The sequence below is a fragment of the Castor canadensis genome, chromosome 12, assembly GCF_047511655.1.
Source record: "Castor canadensis chromosome 12, mCasCan1.hap1v2, whole genome shotgun sequence".
Lineage (NCBI taxonomy): Eukaryota > Metazoa > Chordata > Mammalia > Rodentia > Castoridae > Castor > Castor canadensis.
This window is the reverse complement of record NC_133397.1, coordinates 36,726,061-36,746,283: the sequence shown is the minus strand read 5'-3', so window position 1 is coordinate 36,746,283 and position 20,223 is coordinate 36,726,061. Positions and strand designations below refer to the sequence as shown.

The following is a 20,223-nucleotide window of genomic DNA, read 5'->3' as shown; positions in this document are numbered from 1 at the left end:
GATGCAGCCCAGAAGAAAGGCTGCTAAAGGCATGCTGATATGGTTGGGGACAGAGTACCTAAGATGAAGTCCTTCTGACACAGAGCCTCACAGCTGAGCCACCTTTCCTGTAAAGGACAGCATAAAGCCAGGCAGGATTTCCAAAAATTTATTGGAAACACAATATAAACTGCTTAGTAGATGGTACCTCCTCACAGACAGTGCACCCTGTTACTGTGAGAGTGAACTTTCCTAGGAGGCCTCTCTGAGCACTGAGCAGATTCTAGTCAGTGGCAGGGAAAACCAGAGACATGGAGCAGAGGGACAGGAGGGTACACAGAAAACTGGGACATGGCTTTCCTAAGGGCAATGGTGAGGTGGGTTGCTAAATGGTAAATTCTCCCAAAGGAAATGGGGACAACTATAAAGAATAAAGGCTCCTTTCCTTCCCCTAAGCACTTTCTTCTCTGGGAAGAGCAGAACAGAGTCTACAAAAACCTAAGGGGGCAGCTCCTTGTCTCCCTCACCAGTGTCCCAGGACTGGACTGCAGCATAAGCACCAGGCTCGGACATGACCCAGACCCAGAGGCCACTTGCCCTCGTCTTCCCTTTCCCTGCTCTACACTGCTGCATTCTGTGGGCCATCCCAGGCTCCCAAGGCAGCTGGCTTACAGCTGGGGTCGGCTCATTGGAGGCACCCATAGAAATCTTAGGGCAAGATGGACAAGTCAAGCTCTTTCTCCCCCTTCTGCTTCCTTATGGTTCCAGCTCCCACCAATGGGCTTCCTTGGTGCCAGATCCCACCCAGTAGCCCTGGCCCCTGAGCTCTCCTAATACAACCTCCTCACTGTGTCCAGTTGGCCTCAGGGTGGGAGGGAGCTTCCTGCTATTATTTCCCATTTCTGGATTGCCCTCTCTGCTCTTGTTTCTGCTAAAAAAAAAAAAACAAACCCAAAAACCCTCCAGATTAAAAACACTTTGGGTTCTGTTTTCTTGGTTGGGCCCTGCCCAGAAACTAGCCTTGGACATGTTAGAACTGTGAGAGGTTCCAGTTAACAAACTCCTGTCTTTTTTTTTTTTTTTTTTTTTTTTTTTTTGGAGATACTGGGGTTGGAACTCAGGGCCTCATGCTTGCTAGGCAAGTGCTCTACCACCTGAGCCACACTGCCAGCCCTATTTTCTGTTGGGTTTTTTCGAGATAGGGTCCCATGAACTACTTACCCAGGCTGGCTTTGAACCGTGATCTGCCTGGTCGCTGCCTTCTGAGTAGCTAGGATTATAGGCATGAGCGGCTGATGCCCAGCTTATCCTCCTCTTTTGCACACCTTTAGGACATCAGAGGTGGTGGCGATTACCAAGAAGGGCAGGAGAGATGCCTTGTGTCCTCACCTCATCAAGGGGGCCTGGCCCCATGGTATGTCTGCTGCAGATAATCTTGGGCAAATTCACTCACTCACTCACTCACTCACTGAACAATGGTGACACCTTTGACACACACTATGGCAGCACCATGACCCAAGAAAGGGTGAGGCTGGGAAATCCTCTCAGCACCAAGTGCTCAGAACAGTAAAGGGAAGAAACAGAGGCTCCTTGGCACCTATCCTCCCCATTCTCTGAAGCGTTCCATCAGGATGCTGGGGCTTCCCAGAGATGAAGTGGAGCCATAAAATCTTAGTCCATCTTGTCTCTGTGGGAGGGTGGGCTGCAGAACCAGCTCTTAATAACAAGGTGGGAAAGAACTTTTTGGACACATGGCACTCAAAGCTGAACTGGGACCTGGGCAGGTGCGGCCTCCTGCTCCTCCTTCAATGCTGGTCAGGCCTTTCTCCAAATCTCTTGGGCTTCGTGGAAGGCCTCTCCCACGCCAGCAGCAGAGTCAGGGCAGCTAACTGTCTGCACAACAAGCAGTCACTGTGTGACAGGAGTAGGTGAGGAAAGGAAAGATGGAAGCAATCATTTCCCCTTGTGTCCATGTACCACATAGGTCCAGGGCAAGGCCACAGACAGATAGCTTGCTGAGCCTTCCTTTTCTTTATTTTTTGGTGGTACTGTGGGTTGAACTCAGGGCCTTGTGCTTTCTAGGCAGGTAGTCTACCACTTCAGCCACATCTGCAGCCTTTCCTTGTCTTTAGAGAAAAAACAACCCAAAGGCAAGCTGCCTGCTCTTCTGAGGTCTTTGCTGAAGGAACCTCTCTGTGGGAACCCCAGAAAAATGCCTGCTACTTGCACCTGTCTCGTGGAGCACCTCTGACACAGGCTGTTAGCCAGGATAATAAGCTAAGGCCAGGACAACTCCAAGTGACAGCAGCAGTTGGAATATGCCTTGGTCACCAGCACAGAGGCCCAATGTGGGAAGCAGCTCCTCCTCAGAGAAATCAAGATGCTGCAAAACCGGGCAAGGATGAGGCAGCTTGAGCCCTAAGCACTGCCTACAAACATCCATACTTCATTCTCTGCTGAGCTGAACTGGCCTCAGAGAACACAGACTTTCAGATGCCATCATCATTTCTTGATGCCTCCTTCTTCATAATATGTGGCCTTCAATTCCAGGTGTGGCCACTGTGTCCTGCAATAACCCATTTGGGGCACCTAACATCAGTCCTTCAGCTGCCCTGCAGCTGCACCCCCAAGATGGCTGAGAGGTCAGACTCCAGTTGTCTGTTACAGTGCTGTGACTCTGCTCTGCAAGTGGTTCTTGCCAAAGCGGGTTGGGGGATGGCCAGGCTGTCTGCTCAGGGAGTTAACTGGGCGCTGAGTTACTCCATGCCTGCAGCTGTGCGCACAGGGCAGCAGAGCAGCCAGCTGGGATGTGGCCCAGGGCTAGCACCCAGGGTAGGTAGAAAGAGCCCAAGCCAGTAAATTAGGCAGGTCTCCTGGGGCCTTGGCACATATGCTCACAGTATACTGGGCAGGAGGGATGGGGGTCAAAGAGCAAACTCATACCTGCAGACATGGTTCTCTTCCTCCACTCACCTTAGGCCCAACAGAGACTGTGCTTAAAATAAAATGGGGTGATTTGTGACCCCATGTGGGACTCCCTTGGCTACAGTTCTTTGTCAGCTGGTTTGACTGTAAAGGAACAGGGCAGTAAGCAAATCGTGTCACAGTGATATACAGGCTTGGCACATTTCACACCTGCTTTCACTGGAGTTCTCCAGGACTGAGCAAAACCAAATAAAACACCAGCTTCTCTTCAGCAACAAAACACAGATGCTAAGAGTTGTTCACAGACTGACCAAAGCAAGTACCTTCTCTTCTCTCAGACCGTTGGGTAACTACATCCCAGAGGGGTGGGAGTGGACGAATACAGAATACAGGAGGTGAAGAGTAATACTCTCCTAAGGGTGGGGGAGTGGGGGGGGAAGGGGGGAACAGCCTGTTGGGAAAAAGCCAAGAAACAGTACCAGCAAAGATCAGGAAATACTACAAACTGTGTAAACACTGCACATTTCTTAAGCAAAATCCACTCAAAAAGATGCCATGTCCCTCCTGTACATAATTATGCAGCATGAAACAGTGGGGCTGGCACATGCAGGGCAGTGGGGGTCTGAGAGCTCAGTAGCCTCCAAGGCCACAGGCCGGGGCTCTTGGAGTAGGGCACCAGAAGCAAGGAGGCGAGTGGCTCCCTGCTCCTCTCAGTTCTCAGGCAGGTCTGCTCTGGGACAGCAAGGTCTCTGAGAAGGAAGCGAGGCACCACTGGTTCACATGTGGAGATGCAGATTTGGACTGTGCATTCCTAGTTTCTTCCCTTCCCCTTCGGGTCTCCACAGGGTGCACAGAGGGCTCCCACTGAAGGGGCTGCCTCCTTCCCAGGCATGGCTGTGACCATCAGCAGGACAGTAGAGTTGGATTGTAGAATGGAACAGGGATAACTCAGTCTGACACACAGCATGTGAGTTCTGCAAAAGGGAAGAAACAGAGTAAAGCTAAATGCGTTCTGATGGAGGAGGTAAGGTGAGAGGGAGGACAGAAGCAGCCCTCCCACCATCAGGACAGGGAAAGGAAGCCAGGAGCTAATTTAAATAAGAAATAATAATGTAGTTTAAGGCTGGACTAAATCCCACTTATCTAGGTCAAGAAAATACCTGAATGACAATTAAGCATCTTCAAAGCTGGGCTTTGGATAGGCAAGTGGCTGCTGGTGAGGGGCTATAGTGCCCCAAGCCAGGATGAGAGTAAGACTCAGCCTGACCCCCTCTCCCCTCCACAATGTCACAGGGTCAGGAGCTGTTCCTATGCTCCTCTACGTCCCCCAAACTTTCAACTCTCCTGTCCCAAACTGGACATCTGGAGACTGGCAACAGAAATGACTTGCTAACAGACCTGGCTTGCAACCTGATCATCACCAACTGTATGTACTAGCCAGCAGGTTGTGACACCTGCTCCTTGATTGTTAGGAAAGAGGCTGGGGCAAGGTAGTGTTTGCTGAGGTGGAGAGCAAGCTCAGACATTCTGTACTCTGCAGCCAGGAAAGGAGCAGGATGCTCACCTTCACAGCCTTGGCCCATCCTGAGGGAAGGAGGGCTGCAGGATGGTGCAGGGCCATGCCTTCACTTCATGAGCCTTTCTAGAACATGGAAGGCACCTGTACACAGTCTGGTATTTGATATGGACTTGGCATGGGTGTGTTAAATAAAGACTAAGATAAATTCAAGTTAAGAATCAATAAACCTTTGCCTTATTGAAACTACTTTAGGTTACATAACTGCCTTGTTGAATCTTTACCAGAACCTTGAGAGGATCAGAAAGGTTAAGAACTTGCTGAAGGTCACACCGTGAGCAAACCAAGGAGTCAGGATTTGAAACCCAGATCTTCTTAATTCAGGTCAAGTTTTTCCTTGTATATCAAGCTGCCTGTTCTCCATCTAGCTGTCTTCTGCTAACAGCCCAGTAACAGGATATTATCTTTTTCAGTATCTTAAGTTAAAAGCTATATATGTGCCAGTATTTCTCAAAAGCATCTCTCCTCCCCTTTTTTTGTGTGGAGGAGGTGGGGGGAACTCTTGTCATTCATTTGTCCAAACCCCTACAGAATTAAACCACCTGTTAGGAGAACAACTTGTAATAGATTCCCAAGTTTCTCATCTACCATGGTAAATCTATGCTAAATTTACCTGCTTACTTTCAAAAGCAACTTCTCCTAGCAGTTCAAGATTTGGTGACCAGGCTCACACCCACCTTCTCCTCCTGGCTATGGTTGAGCTATGCCACCTCTCTGCATCCCAACTGAAGAATCCCAGTACTTGTCATGTGCCCTCACAAGGCTATCACTTCACTCTCCTTGCTCAGAGCTTCTGCAGCCTCACTGCACTGTCTTAAACCAAGGGACAAGGGCCACTTGCAGAAGCCCCTGGTATGGTAGCACTGGCAGGTGGTCCCAGAAAAAGGCCTACTCAATTTATCAGATCTCCTTTCTAACATGGTAACCCAAGTCTTTTCGTTTGTTCTCATATGCATTAATCTACATTTGCTACTTCTGTCTGTACTAAATGATTCATAACCACTTCTTTTTGGTCTTGTTTTTTTTCAAAATGTTCCTATTGGTTTGACTACTCAAAGTACTTGAAGTCTGTGAACTTGGAGAACTAATGCAATGAAAGCAACCTCTTTTAATGTTTCTAACTGCTGGTGTCCAAGTTCCTTTCCTTCCCTTCTGAAAATCAGAGAAGAAACCACCATAAGAATCCTGGCACTGAAAAGCAGATGGTAAATGATGGCAAACTATGCACTCAAGAAAGCTAGGCTTGAGGCTGGCAATGTGGACATAGTCAAAAGCCCAGTTTATCCCAAAAATCCTCAAAGGGATCAGGAAATAACATCAGATGCATCTGAAAGAAGGGCAGGACTGAATTGAAAAGCATGAGTTGAAGGCTGTTTGGAGAAGTAGCCCTAGAGTGCTCTTAACTCCAACCCCCTGGGTAACTGTTTGTCTCCCACCTGTTGGATGTTCTTTGAAGAAGACAAAAGGGAGGGTGTCTCAGGACACCAGTTTGTAGGTAGGACTGCCAGTTCCCATAGGAAAGATCAAGTAAACACATGCCTCCTGAATGGGGCCTCCAGCCATCTTCCCATTGAGCCCCCACCCTCTGGGGAAGAGACAGGAAGAAACTTCTTTAAGGAATCTGACCAGCCCACAAGAAGACTTAAAGATACTGGCATTTGGGGCCACCCAATAATAATCCCAACTCACCCTACTTTTGGATGCACTACAGGCTCCAGCACAGAGCTTTCAATGTGATTTTCAGTTTCCTACTCTTAAACATTATTAGACAATAAAGTCACCAGGTAAAGACTTCTAACATAGTGTTCATGGCTCATGCCTGTAATCCTAGCTACTCAGGAGGCAGAGATCAGGAGGATCGCAGTTTGAAGCCAGGCCAGGCAAATAGTTTGAGAGACCTATCCCCAAAAAAAAAAAAAATATCACAAAAAAGGGTTGGTGTGGGCTGTTGGAGTGGCTCAAGTGGTAGAGCGCCTACCTAGCAAGTGTGAGGCCCTGAGTTCAAATCCCAATACTGCCATTAAAAAACATAAAAAAGGGTTGGTGGAGTAGCTGAAGGTGTAGGCCCTGAGTTCAAACCCCAGTGCCACAAAAAAAAGACCTTCTAACACAAATGTCAGAGACCAAAGTAAATAAACAGAATACAAAGAAAAGATAGTTTCCCAACATGGCAGCTTCTTAAAAAACTAAACATAGGTCTGCCATATGATCCAGCAATACCACTCCTAGGGATATACCCAAAGGAATGCGACTCAAGTTATTACAAAGGCACTTGCACACCCATGTTTATTGCAGCACTATTCACAATAGCCAAGCTATGGAAACAGCCAAAATGGCCCACTACCAATGAATGGATTAAAAAAATATGGTATTTATACACAATGGAATTTCATTCAGCCACAAAGAAGAATGAAATTTTGTCATTCATAAGTAAATTGATGGAACTGGAGAACACCATCTTAACTGAAATTAGTCAGGCTCAAAAGGCCAAAAACAGCATGTTCCCCCTTATATGCGGATTATAGACCCTAAAACAAACGCAGTAATATTATTGGACATGGGTCACACACTAAGGGGAGAACGCACACGGGAGGAACAGGGAAAGGGAAGGAAACTTAAAACTTGAATTTGGTTGATGTGCTCACTGTACAGGAATGAATATAGTAATCTTAAACTGGCAGAGGCCACTATGGGAAGGGGACTAGAAAGTAGTGAAGAAGTCTGGTAGAGATGAACCAATGTGAGTTTCAATACACAAGTGCATGGAAGCAATGCTAGGAATCTTTCTGTATAGCTATCTTTATGTCAAACTAGCAAAAATGCTATGTCTTTCTTATTATCTCTTATGTTTTCTCTTCAATAAAATCAGAGAACAAGAGGGCAGAACAGGTCCTACCCAGAAGAGGTGCCGGGGGTGTGCGGAGGGAGAGATGTCTCAAAAAATGTATACACGTGAGTAAATGTAAAAACGATAAAATAAAAAAATTAAAACAATTGGAAAAAAAAGATAGTTTCCATGAAACACAGTGTGTGTGTGTGTGTGTGTGTGTGTGTGTGTGTGTGTGTGTGTGTACAGAGCCTCACAAAGGCGCTCTACCACTTGGGCCACACCCCCAGCCCCTTTTGCTTTAGTTTTCAGGTAGGGGTTCTAGTTTTTGTCCAGGGCTGGCATCAGCCTGTGACTCTCCTACCTAAGGCCTTCACCTAGTTGAGGTAACAGGCACATGTCACCACATGCGGCTTATTGATTGAGATAGGGTCTTCAGATATGAAGCCACACAACTATAACCAACTTATCTTTGACAAAGGAGCTAAAAATATACGATGGAGAAATAGCAGCCTCTTCAACAAAAACTGCTGGGAAAACTGGTAAGCAGTCTGCAAAAAACTGAAACTAGATCCATGTATATCACCCTATACCAAGATTAACTCAAAATGGATCAAGGATCTTAATATCAGACCCCAAACTCTTAAGTTGATACAGGAAAGAGTAGGAAATACTCTGGAGTTAGTAGGTATAGGTAAGAACTTTCTCAATGAAACCCCAGCAGCACAGCAACTAAGAGATAGCATAGATAAATGGGACCTCATAAAACTAAAAAGCTTCTGTTCATCAAAAGAAATGGTCTCTAAACTGAAGAGAACACCCACAGAGTGGGAGAAAATATTTGCCAACTATACATCAGACAAAGGACTGATAACCAGAATATATAGGGAACTTAAAAAACTAAATTCTCCCAAAACTAATGAACCAATAAAGAAATGGGCAAGTGAACTAAACAGAACTTTCTCAAAAGAAGAAATTCAAATGGCCAGAAAACACATGAAAAAATGCTCACCATCTCTAGCAATAAAGGAAATGCAAATTAAAACCACGCTAAGATTCCACCTCACCCCTGTTAGAATAGCCATCATCAGCAACACCACCAACAACAGGTGTTGGCGAGGATGCGGGGAAAAAGGAACCCTCTTACACTGTGGTGGGAATGTAAACTAGTACAACCACTCTGGAAAAAAATTTGGAGGCTACTTAAAAAGCTAGACATGGATCTACCATTTGATCCAGTAATACCACTCTTGGGGATATACCCAAAAGACTGTGACACAGGTTACTCCAGAGGCACCTGCACACCCATGTTTATTGCGGCACTATTCACAATAGCCAAGTTATGGAAACAGCCAAGATGCCCCACCACTGACAAATGGATTAAGAAAATGTGGTATCTATACACAATGGAATTCTATGCAGCCATGAAGAAGAACGAAATGTTATCATTCGCTGGTAAATGGATGGAATTGGAGAACATCATTCTGAGGAGGTTAGCCTGGCCCAAAAGACCAAAAATCGTATGTTCTCCCTCATATGTGGACATTAGATCAAGGGCAAACAGAACAAGGGGATTGGACTTTGAGCACATGATAAAAGCGAGAGCACACAAGGAAGGGGTGAGGATAGGTAAGACACCTAAAAAACTAGCTAGCATTTGTTGCCCTTAACGCAGAGAAACTAAAGCAGATACCTTAAAAGCAACTGAGGCCAATAGGAAAAGGGGAACAGGTACTAGAGAAAAGGTTAGATCAAAAAGAATTAACCTAGAAGGTAACACCACGCACAGGAAATCAATGTGAGTCAATGCCCTATATAGCTATCCTTATCTCAATCAGCAAAAACCCTTGTTCCTTCCTATTATTGCTTATACTCTCTCTACAACAAAATTAGAAATAAGGGCAAAATAGTTTCTGCTGGGTATTGGGGGGGTAGGGAAGGGGCAGAGTGGGTGGTAAGGGAGGGGGTGGGGCAGGGGGGAGAAATGACCCAAGCCTTGTATGCACATATGAATAATAAAAGAAAAATGAAAAAAAAAAAAAAAAGAGATAGGGTCTTGCTAGCTTTTTGCCTGGGCTGGGATTCTGGGCTTGAACAATGATCCTCCTGATCTCCATCTCCTAAGTATCTGGGATTACAAACATGAGCCACTGCATCTGGCTGAAGGAGGAGATCTTGAAAAGGAAGGAGACAAATCATTGACTAATTTCTAAACTATATAAGTACAGAGTGAGGCTACAGGGAGTCCACTGGGAAAAGTCAGGGACAGGGCTCAAAGAGCTGAGGTGGTAACTTTAGCAGCTATACAGTGCTTGGAAGACAGTTTAGAGTTCAAGTTCTGCCAAGTTAGTCTTTCCACTGAAATTCCATAAGACCCACGGCAAATTTGAAGTAGATAAGCCTTAGTAAAACTTTAAAACAGGACTCCACAGAATCAAAGTGATTTACCAGTAAACTTTTTGTTTTGCTAGAACAAAACACTGCAGAGGAAAATAGAGTCAAGTCTCTATAACCATGATCCTCCTGATCTCCATCTCCCACGTAGCTGGGATTACAGACATAAACCACTTGTCTTCCACAGTAACCAATATTCATTTAAAAAATATTAGACAGGAGAAGCAGGAAAATTGAAGTTAGAGTGAAAAGAAAGTCAGTAGAAGAAGATAAATGGATGATTCAGATGTTAGAATTAAAATATGTACTCTGGATATGTTGAATAAGCTATAGAAAAAGATGACTATAATGGGTGACAATATGGTATATTTTAGGAGAAGTACAAAATAAATAATTGCAAACCCTAAAACTGAAAAATACCATATTTGAGATGAAAAATTTTGGATGAGATTAATAGCAGATTTAACACCACAAAAGAAAGAATCAACAAACTAGATTATAGACTCTAAAAGTCATTTAGATTGCAAAGTAGATATGTCATCACTCCATTTATATAAAAGTCTTGAAAATATAAATAAATCTATGGTGACCAAAAACATGACAGTGGTCACCTGTGTATGAGAAGGGAAGATGAGAGGGGACAGGAAGAAGAATTATAAAGGGGTGAGAGAAAACTTTTGGGGATGATGGATGAGTTTATTATCTTCATTGTTATGATAGTTTACTAGTATATATACATTTGTTAAAACCTATCAACTTGTGCATTTTTTTTCTTTTATTATTCATATGTGCATACAAGGCTTGGGTCATTTCTCCCCCCTGCCCCCACCCCCTCCCTTACCACCCACTCCGCCCCTTCTCTCTCCCACCCACCCCCTCAATACCCAGTAGAAACTATTTTGCCCTTATTTCTAATTTTGTTGTAGAGAGAGTATAACCAATAATAGGAAGGAACAAGGGTTTTTGCTGGTTGACATAAGGATAGCTATACAGGGCATTGACTCACATTGATTTCCTGTGCGTGGGTGTTACCTTCTAGGTTAATTCATTTTGATCTAACCTTTTCTCTAGTTCCTGGTCCCCTTTTCCTATTGGCCTCAGTTGCTTTTAAGGTATCTGCTTTAGTTTCTCTGCATTAAGGGCAACAAATGCTAGCTAGTTTTTTAGGTGTCTTACCTATCCTCACCCCTCCCTTGTGTGCTCTCGCTTTTATCATGTGCTCAAAGTCCAATCCCATTGTTGTGTTTGCCCTTGATCTAATGTCTGCATATGAGGGAGAACATATGATTTTTGGTCTTTTGGGCCAGGTTAACCTCACTCAGAATGATGTTCTCCAATTCCATCCATTTACCAGCGAATGATAACATTTTGTTCTTCTTCATGGCTGCATAAAATTCCATTGTGTATATATACCACATCAAATTGTGCTTTTTAAATATATAGAGTTTACTGAATGATAGTTACACCTTAATAAAGTTGTTTTCTTTCTTTCTTTTTTTGGTGAAACTTGAGATTGAACTCAGAGCTTCATGCTTACTAGGTAAGCACTCCACAACTTGAGTCATGCCCTAGCCCTTTTGCTTTTAGTTTGCTTTTACAAATAGGGTTTCATGCTTTTACCTGGCCTTGATCTTCCTACCTCCACTTCCCAAGTAGCTTGGATTACAGACATGGACTACTAGGCCCAGCCTCGATAAAGCTATTTCTTAAAAAAAGAAATGGTAATGGAAAATAGCTGTATTAGGGTTTTCAAATCTGTGATGGTACAACATATACTGGCTTTAAAAATGCTGTAAGAATCATTCCAGGATGGTGGCATGGCTCCAGTGGTAATCCCAGCAATTAGGAGGATGATAGAGGAGAATATAGCCCAGACTAGACCACATAACAAAACCTTGTCTCAAAAAAAAAAAATGCTTGCCTGGCCCTGGGTTCAATCCCCAGTACTACCAAAAACAAACAAAAAACCAAATAACAACAACAAAACTAAAAATGGGCTAGAGGCATAGCTCCTTGGTAGAGCACTTGCCTAGCATTTATAAGGCCCTGGGTTTGATCCCCAGCATGAGAGAGACAGAGACAGAGAGATAACAAGTGAGAAAAAAAGAAAGTTGATGTGGTCATAATAATGTCAGACAAAGTAGACTTCCAAATGAGCATTAACAGAAATAAAGAGGGCTCAAATGGTAGAGTGCCTGCCTTGCAAGTGCAAGGCCCTGAGTTCAAACCCCAGTACTGGGAAAAAAAAAAAAAAAGATGATCATTTCATAGTGAGGAAATGGTTAAGTCATTAAAAATATCACATATATTATATATGTATACATTTAAAACTATATATATATTTGTGTATATACATATACACTTAATAATTTAAAAATATGTGAAGCAAAATCTGACAGAATAATGGGAGAAACTGACTAATGTGAGAAAGCTGGTTAGCAAATGAAGTCTCCCAAGAGAGTAGAATAAAAAGACACAGACACAAAAAACTGGAGGGAAATGAGAAGACAGTCCAGGAGATCTAATATGTCCTGCCCATTTTTCCTATGGAACTTCTTGTCCCAGATGCTTTGAACAGGATTTGCTCAGGTATCTTTGGGACTCTCCATCTAACAAAGTCATCCGGTTTGCACCTCAGTTTTAACCACTTTTTATACTCATTATATGTAAACAGTTGCTGATAATAATATTTGGTTACAGGAAGAAAATGCATAAATTGTAACTCATGTTTTCTGAGATTAAAGTCATTTGAAAGGGAAAAAAAGGAAAGAAAGTAACAATGAGCAGGACTGAGAGGTTTAAAATGAGCGGGGGCGGGGGTAGATGGGGAGGGAGGTGGTGAAGGGAGTAGTGGGGTGAAGCGGGATTGGGTGGTAAGTCACAAATCCACCAGACTATGACAAATATTCCACCTCTGTTGCCCTAGGGGTCCTGAAGGTTCAGAAGGCTTCCCCTCATTTCCTTTCTGGAACCCAAGAGATTGCTTAGGAGAGGCCTAAATCTGTTGGCTTCTGGAGTTGGTCTTTACTTCCCTGGAGCATCAAGATCTAGTACTCATGCCCCAGTGGCAACCTCAGACATCTGTGTCTGCTCTTTGATGGCTGTCAAACCTCTTCTAGGTAAACTCCCTCCTCAGGGAGCCAGTCTCCTCCCTCTGATGTTTTTTTTTTTTTCCTTTCTTAAACAGCTAAGCTTCCCCCAAACACTTGAGATCCAGCTACCCAGTCAGAGGTTCACTTTCTTCAGGAAGCTATTCTGTGTCACTAAGATGGGGAACACAGGGACAGGTTAGTTAAAAAAGACTTTCTTAATGTCTGCAGGTAAACACTTAATTGAGGAGGCCAAAGCTGGCCCTCACAACCAAAGACTTAGGTAACTACCATGGTTTTTTGTCATTCTTCTAGGACCTCCATATTGCCGAGAGGGTTTCAAGTCTAGACCTCTTAGGGGCTCACATACTAGTATTGTCCCTGGAGCCAAGAAATGGTTCTGGGAGCAGGGGATAATTTAGCATCTTTCCAGAGTATTCCAAAATGTCAATCATGCCTAATGCACAAACATGCATCTGTCTTCCTGGTTTCACAGACTGGGAGAACATCTACTGCACACAGGCAATGCTTCAATAGACCTGAAACCCTCTCAATACATTAGGTATGCTGCTATACTATTCAATAACCCTTGGAGCCATATATATAGTTTGTATTGATGGGGATTGAACTCAGGGCGTTGGCATTGTAAGCAAGCACTATACCACTGAGCTATATACCAGCCTCTAGAATAATATTTTTTATCCTTAAAAGATTTTTTAAAAATATATTTAACCAGGTTGTGAAACTATACCTGGGACAAGGAGACCAGAGGGACACTTGATGTTCTATAAACAATGTTTTAGAACATTTAAAAAAAACAAAACAAAACTGTGGTCTTTTGAAATGGCACAAAACTGTTGACAGACGGCAGCCTGGGCCCAAGCATGCCTGGGAGTGCCCAGCTGTCCCTGGCAGTCTATTTTTATTGGGATTTGTGAAGATAGCAGATGCATTCCCAGAGCTTACTCACTGGTACAATGGCCCTCACCACCACCCATTTCCCAGAGTTGGGATGCCAACAGTTGAAATTGTTGAATCACTGATTTTAGAAACAAGTCACCAAAAGGACAATCTTCACACCCCAGATCATAATATTGTACTTACAGAGGCATCCACAGTCGATACCCTCTTCATGGAGAGTTACAGAAATATTACTCAATGCAGACTATGAAGAAGAAAAATCTATGAGCATACTCATATGCCCTAGGGGATATAAGCCAGAGGAGAGTAGATTTAAAAAGGGATTAATATACAATTCATCTCTTTTCCTGCCCCATATGTTTTGACTCCATCCCACTGAAAACAGGGGTTTTCTGGTTTGTTTCTGGTTACCCTGACACACTGAGTCTTGATTCACTACCCCTGGGGCAAAAGCCATGCCATCCTGGACAAAGGTTAAGAGCACTTCCAGTCATTGTCCCTCTATAAGCAGGAGTTTTTCTCTAGTTCCCCATTTGATAAAGACTGAGCTATAGCAGGAAATCACCTGATCCCTATGCAGAATAGAAGATCTTCCATCAACCAAGCCTCAAAGAGCTGACACCAGGGTGGGAGGTAACAATGTTTTCTTGGGCGGGCAAGGAGGGGTGGCAGGAGAGGATGAGAGGCCTGTTCAGCCCATCTGTTGTCTCCTCTTTGGAATTTTTTCTGATTCAACCTTTACTATGAAAAATATTCTGCTGTCTCAAGATCATGATGTTCCATCCCTCCACTGTAGAGTTTCTAATTACAGATGCCTACAGGAAACTAAATGATTCCTCTCTATAAATCAAATTTCCTGTCTTTAATGCTCCTCAAAATTACTTAAACAAGGGCAATTTCTCTTTATAGATACTGGGCCCCTTTAATATGCAAATAGATACTGGGAACATACCCATTTTACCTTAAAGCAAATATATAATGGGATCTTGTTATATTCCCCAGGTTGGTCCTGAACTCCTGGACTCAAGTAAGTCTCCCATCTCTACCTCTCCAGTGGCCAGGACTGTAAGTACATGCCACTGTAATCAGCCCCAAGAGTCATTTTTTGAGAACCACATGTATAAGTAAGCAACATAGTTATAAGGAAGATACTGATATTGTATTTACACACAATTCACATACGACTATAAAACTTTGGTTGATATCACCAGTTTTCCAAATAAAACTTTAACAGCCCCTATTCTTTAAAGTGGAGATAGACTGTCAATACTTAATGAACACCTACATGAATCAGAGACTATGCTGGGGATAGTATATAATTTGATTTAAACACATTCACCCTTAGATGATTCTGTGAATTTTCTCTTCTTTGTTTTTATCTCCTCTACCTAATATTAATATATCTCCTTGGCCCCCAACTTCCAGAAAAAGGAATGATATGGGGGGCATGATATGGGCAGAGAAACTTAACAGAGGCAATAAATGGAGGTAACATTGTTTGTTAGACAACAATGGCTTGTACTTCCTAGCCTAAGCAAAGACAAATACCCACTATATTTTTGTATGCATTTGCAAACATACACTAAATCTCCCATGTATATGCCTCACTCAACACACATCTGGGTCCTTATTCACTTGGAGGGAAAACACTAGACTTGGAGTTAAATTCCACTGCTGCTACTTGCTAGCAGTGGGCAAATCCCTTAATCAATCTGAGTTTTGATTTTTTCATTATTAAGATGCAGATTTTAACACCTACTTCATAAAGTGTTGGGAAGATGAAGTGATGTAAAGTACACAAAATTTTAATCATGAGAACAATGGGGCAAATGTGATGTACACTTTACAGACTTACAGAGGAGAAAACAGGTGTGAAGAAACCAAGTGATTCCCCCAAGTTAAGGAAGAAAGTAATCAGAACTCTAATTAATCTCATCTGACTTCAAACATATGTCTATCCCCCACTCCAGAGGAATCCCATCTCCCCTGCTGACCTCTTTTCTGGACTCCCAGACATGGAATGTTCCTCTTAATGGCTCCTATCCCTGATGTCCCCACCCAGTCACTTAGAGTTAAATGAATAGGCCCAACATGGCAGGTTCTCAGTTTGCTGGCAACACAAATGGCATAAAAGTACCTGTATGTTAGAAACGGACACAACAGGATTTGGGAACCCCCAGGACGGCATAGGGCACAGCACTGGAGAAGAAAGATTGAATTGGTAAGGCACCCTGCAGTTTCAATCTTACTATCATAACTGCTTGCACTGAGGCTTCTGATGTGTATGTAGACCGCATCTCCACCCTCAGAGTTTAAATTGCGCTAGGGTGGACCCAGTGTCTGTGTGTGGCTCAGTGCCACTGGGATTAGCTTAACAGAGCACACAGAGCCTACACTCCCTGCCCCCCAGAGCATATCAGAGCCTTTTTTTTTCTTTTATTATTCATATGTGCATACAAGGCTTGGTTCATTTCTCCCCCCTGCCCCCACCCCCTCCCTTACCACCCACTCAGAGCCTTTAAAGGGCCTTCAACCAGGGCCAGGTAAAAGACAGTGACTTTAAGGAAGGCAACTTGAAATTGCCCATCATTTTGTAACATGCCTAAAAAAAATCTCTTCTGCTAGCAGAAATCAAAAGCCTCTTTGCCCATCATCAAGAACCTAAAATGTAAAGGTAGAAGATGAGTGGAGGAGACAAGCCACTGAGAAGGAAGCAAGAAACTCTACTGCTGAGAACTGCATGCTTCAGTAGAAGCAGGTTTGGTGTCCAGTTAAATTAGTTCTGCCTACCCACTTCTGTTTGGTGTGCTCATCTGTTGGACATGCTGGTACTTAAGTAGCAGTGCTAACTGGTTTCATTATTGTACCACTCAGGGCAAGGCTTTTGAGTTTGTGTCTAGTTCAGTTATTTAATGGTATTAACTACCCTGTGAAAGTTCATTACTTAGCCAAACATTTTTCCTCGTACTGAGTTCATACTAGAAACTCAGGTTAGTCAGCATCCTTTATACCCAGGGAGTAAGAAACGAACCCATTATCCCAAGAAAAGGTCCATTAAGGAATACAACAAAGCAGGTACTTTTACAAAATATATTTTTGTTGCACTCTGGTTTCCCAGCTCTACACCCACCCATTTAACCAGCTTAGTGATGCTCTTTTTTTTAAATTTATTTCTTTTATTCATATGTGCATACAATGTTTGGGTCATTTCTCTCTCCTTCCCCCTGCCCCTTCTCTTTCCCCATTAGTGATGCTCTTGAAGCTCGGGGCTAACACATTTCTCCTTTGCCTCCTGATTTCTGATATTCGGAAGGTGGGGTTTGGTTGCTAGAGAACCCAAAAGGTTGGAGGAGGAAGGAGGACCTGCTCCTTTCTCTTCCTGTTGGCAACACCCCAGATAGCAGCAGCTCTCATCACACCTCCTGAGAGATATCTGCACCAGCCTCTGCTGTGGTTTCAGGGGTTGGGTTCCAGCTCCCTGCAGCCCTCCTTGAACTCCTAGATTGCATGCCCCCACTTCCTTGTGCCCTTTCGACTCTAAGAATGGTGGTTGTTTCCTGTGTCCTACTATGTTTCCTGCTTATCTAGTCTGTCCTTCCATATCTGTCATATTGATTTCTTACATTAAATTACCTGTTAAGAAACTTAAGTAGTTGCTGATAGAACTGAATACAGTATATTTGAGAGCAACAACTTCATCTAATAATAGCCATTAACAGTGCAGATTCTGAAATCAGTCACTCCTAAGTGGGAATTCCAGTCCATCTATATAGTTGTATCTGGTAACTTAAGAAATTTTAATTCTAGTTCCATTTTCTTCAACTAATTTATATTGCATACTTAAGTGCCTGATATTGGACCAGACACAGAGATACAATGGTATGCAAAACAAATTGCCTGAACTCCCTGATCTTCTTTTTATGCGAATCAAATAAGGCAACACAGGTAAGGGAGTTAGCACACTGCAGGGCACATTGTCATCCACTTCTTCTTCAGACCAGACAGCAGAGCAAAGATAAATGGGTTTTGAAGAAAATAGTGTTTCAATATCTGGGTCTCTTTGGAAAATGAGGCAGGTGTCTTTCCCTAAGACTGAGGCCCTGAGTCAATATGACACCAGGGACTGATTGTGTGCTCTATTAGTCCTGTTTAGAGCAGAAAAGCAATGAACTTGCAGCAGCATTCACTCAGAGAGACACGGGACTACACAACAGCTGCTACAGTTTGAATGTGTAATGTCCCCCACAGACTCATTTTTTGAAAAGTTGGCCTCTAGCTGGTGGCACAATTTGGGAGGTTGTGGAAACTGTGAGAAGTGGGACCTAGGTAGAGGAAGGAAGTCACTTGGTGGGGAGTCACAGTCCCTGCTCACTCTGATTCCTGTCTGCTATAAGATGAATGGCTCTCCTCCATCACAGACTCCAGCTGCCATGACGGTCTACCCAAGCACATGAGGCTAAGCAACCATGACTGAGCCCCCTGAAACTGTGAGCCAAATTAGATCCTTTTTCCTTTAAGTTGTTCGCTTGGGAATTGTGGTCATAGCAATAAGAAAGCTAACCAATACAGAGACATTTTAACAAAATTCCAAGGAGATGGGGACCTGTGACACTGAGTACCAGATACTGAGCTCTGAATACTGAAAGGACAACAGAAGCTGCAATGTAGGGCTAGGATACCTGAATGGCCATGGAGTAGGAGTGGAGGAAGATACTAGGAAGCTGTTATTCCAGTATCAGTCATGACAGGTATTTTACCATAAAGAACACACACACACACACACACACACACATCAAATAAATCACAACCTACTTTATGCTTTCTGTAGCAGGACTGTATACCCAGAGAAGTCAAGAAGATGATAAAACAGAAAAGGGATTTCAAGATTCTGTGCCTGAATCCAAAAGCTCTTGGCTATGGGCAAGGAAAAGCTAGAAAGAAATTCAATCACCATATTTTGACATAATACTTACTTGGTCTTCAATTGTGTAGCCATCAGGCATATTGGGGCAAGAAGGGCCAATGTTCTCATTAGTACAAACATATTACTGCAAGACTGCTGTGTGGCTAGTTTATTGAAAGCCATATCTACAACACACTGATACCTTATAAGTGCAAACTAAACCCTTCACTATTTTTTTTTTTTTTTTACAAATTTTGACATGATCATCAAAATTCGTACTGAAGGAAAACCACCATGGGAAATTATTATGAGAAGGTCTATTCCACATCCTTGCTCTAGGGCCTTGTTATAAGTAATTTACTGTCACTGAAGAAATTTAGAGTTCTGTAAGGCATGAAAATCCTGGAGAGAGTTTTACTCATAAATAAACGCCAACACTTAAAACAATAAAGACACTTTCAGACTCCAGGACTATTGAAACGAACAATATATATTGCCTGGATGATTTTATTACACTGGTGTTTATAGTCCAAATGGTAAGGTAATTCAATTCCACCTAAAGATTCATTACATGGTGAAGGCTAAGAGAAGTATTTTGGATAAGAGGTGATACTTTCCAGTTTTTCCATTTCAAACACATTATTTCTGTATTTAGGATATTACCCAGGCAATTCCTTTCATGATTCTTAAGCAATTAAAAAATATATATATATATAAGGTAAAAGACATCAAGGACAAATGCTGAATTCAAAATAATCCATAGACTACTGAAGAACCTCCCCCCCCCCCAAAGAGCACTGATGTCTCAGACATATGGGAAAATAACCCCTTCTGCTCAAAAAAACTTAAAAAGAGCAGTGAGTGTGCATCACAGCAAGAACATTATTACCCAGCAGAAGCAACTGCTAAATACAGATTTCATTTCTAAACAAGGCTCCTCCCAGATGTGAGCAAAAGGTACCTCCTAATGAAAAGGAGAAATTTCACTTAGCATAATGTCTTCACTGTGGCACCTGGCAGTCTTCCCACTTCGTCCCCTTGCCACACACATTCAGATCAATCTCAGAGTAGAATCTGTTTGTAATACATTCTTGAACTTGGCAGAGGCAAGGGCATAGGGAGCCTGGCCAATCAGAACAGTCTCTGGAATTCCTGGGCTTACATACCATCCAGGCCATTGTGATGAGTGTAATTTCTTTTCCCCAGAATGCTCAGTGATGTGTGATTCGGGGTGGTTAACATCCGCTTGGTAGATGGGGTTTGCAGGCTTGGTGTAGATCGAATAACATTAGCTTTCTTTGCTGGATGGATCTCTGACAGGAGGAAAAAAAGGTTTATCAACTTAGAACACAGTACTAAAATTTTCTCTGTACACTTATACTAGCTAATAGGCACACATCTTATTTCTTAATGAACTGAGAGTCAGTTCTTTATGAGCCAGCCACCAGACGTGCATAATGAAGTAGCTTCAAGTGTTGTTGCCATGGCTTTGCTTATCATTATCAAGTAAACTGATTCTTTCCCTGCTGGCTGGAGCCCTGAGCCTCAAAGTGTGAATGCAAACACACACACACACACACACACACACACACACCACTTCAGAAGGTCA

General features: G+C 43.0%; 1 protein-coding gene across 5 annotated transcripts in view; it reads right to left on the bottom strand.

Annotated features, from left to right (window-relative positions):
* Nucleotides 1–1,024: 1,024 nt before the first annotated feature.
* The window catches only part of Mta3 (metastasis associated 1 family member 3), a 146,722-nt gene continuing 127,523 nt past the window's right edge, over nucleotides 1,025–20,223 (bottom strand). For all 5 annotated transcript variants that reach the window (XM_074049574.1, XM_020155884.2, XM_020155885.2 and 2 more), the window contains 2 exons: nucleotides 19,781–19,927; nucleotides 1,025–3,878 (listed from right to left, as the gene is read on the bottom strand). In XM_074049574.1, the coding sequence (XP_073905675.1) occupies nucleotides 3,853–3,878; nucleotides 19,781–19,927 (173 nt within the window). In that variant the 3' untranslated portion in view covers nucleotides 1,025–3,852. The remainder of the gene's footprint in view (nucleotides 3,879–19,780; nucleotides 19,928–20,223) is intronic.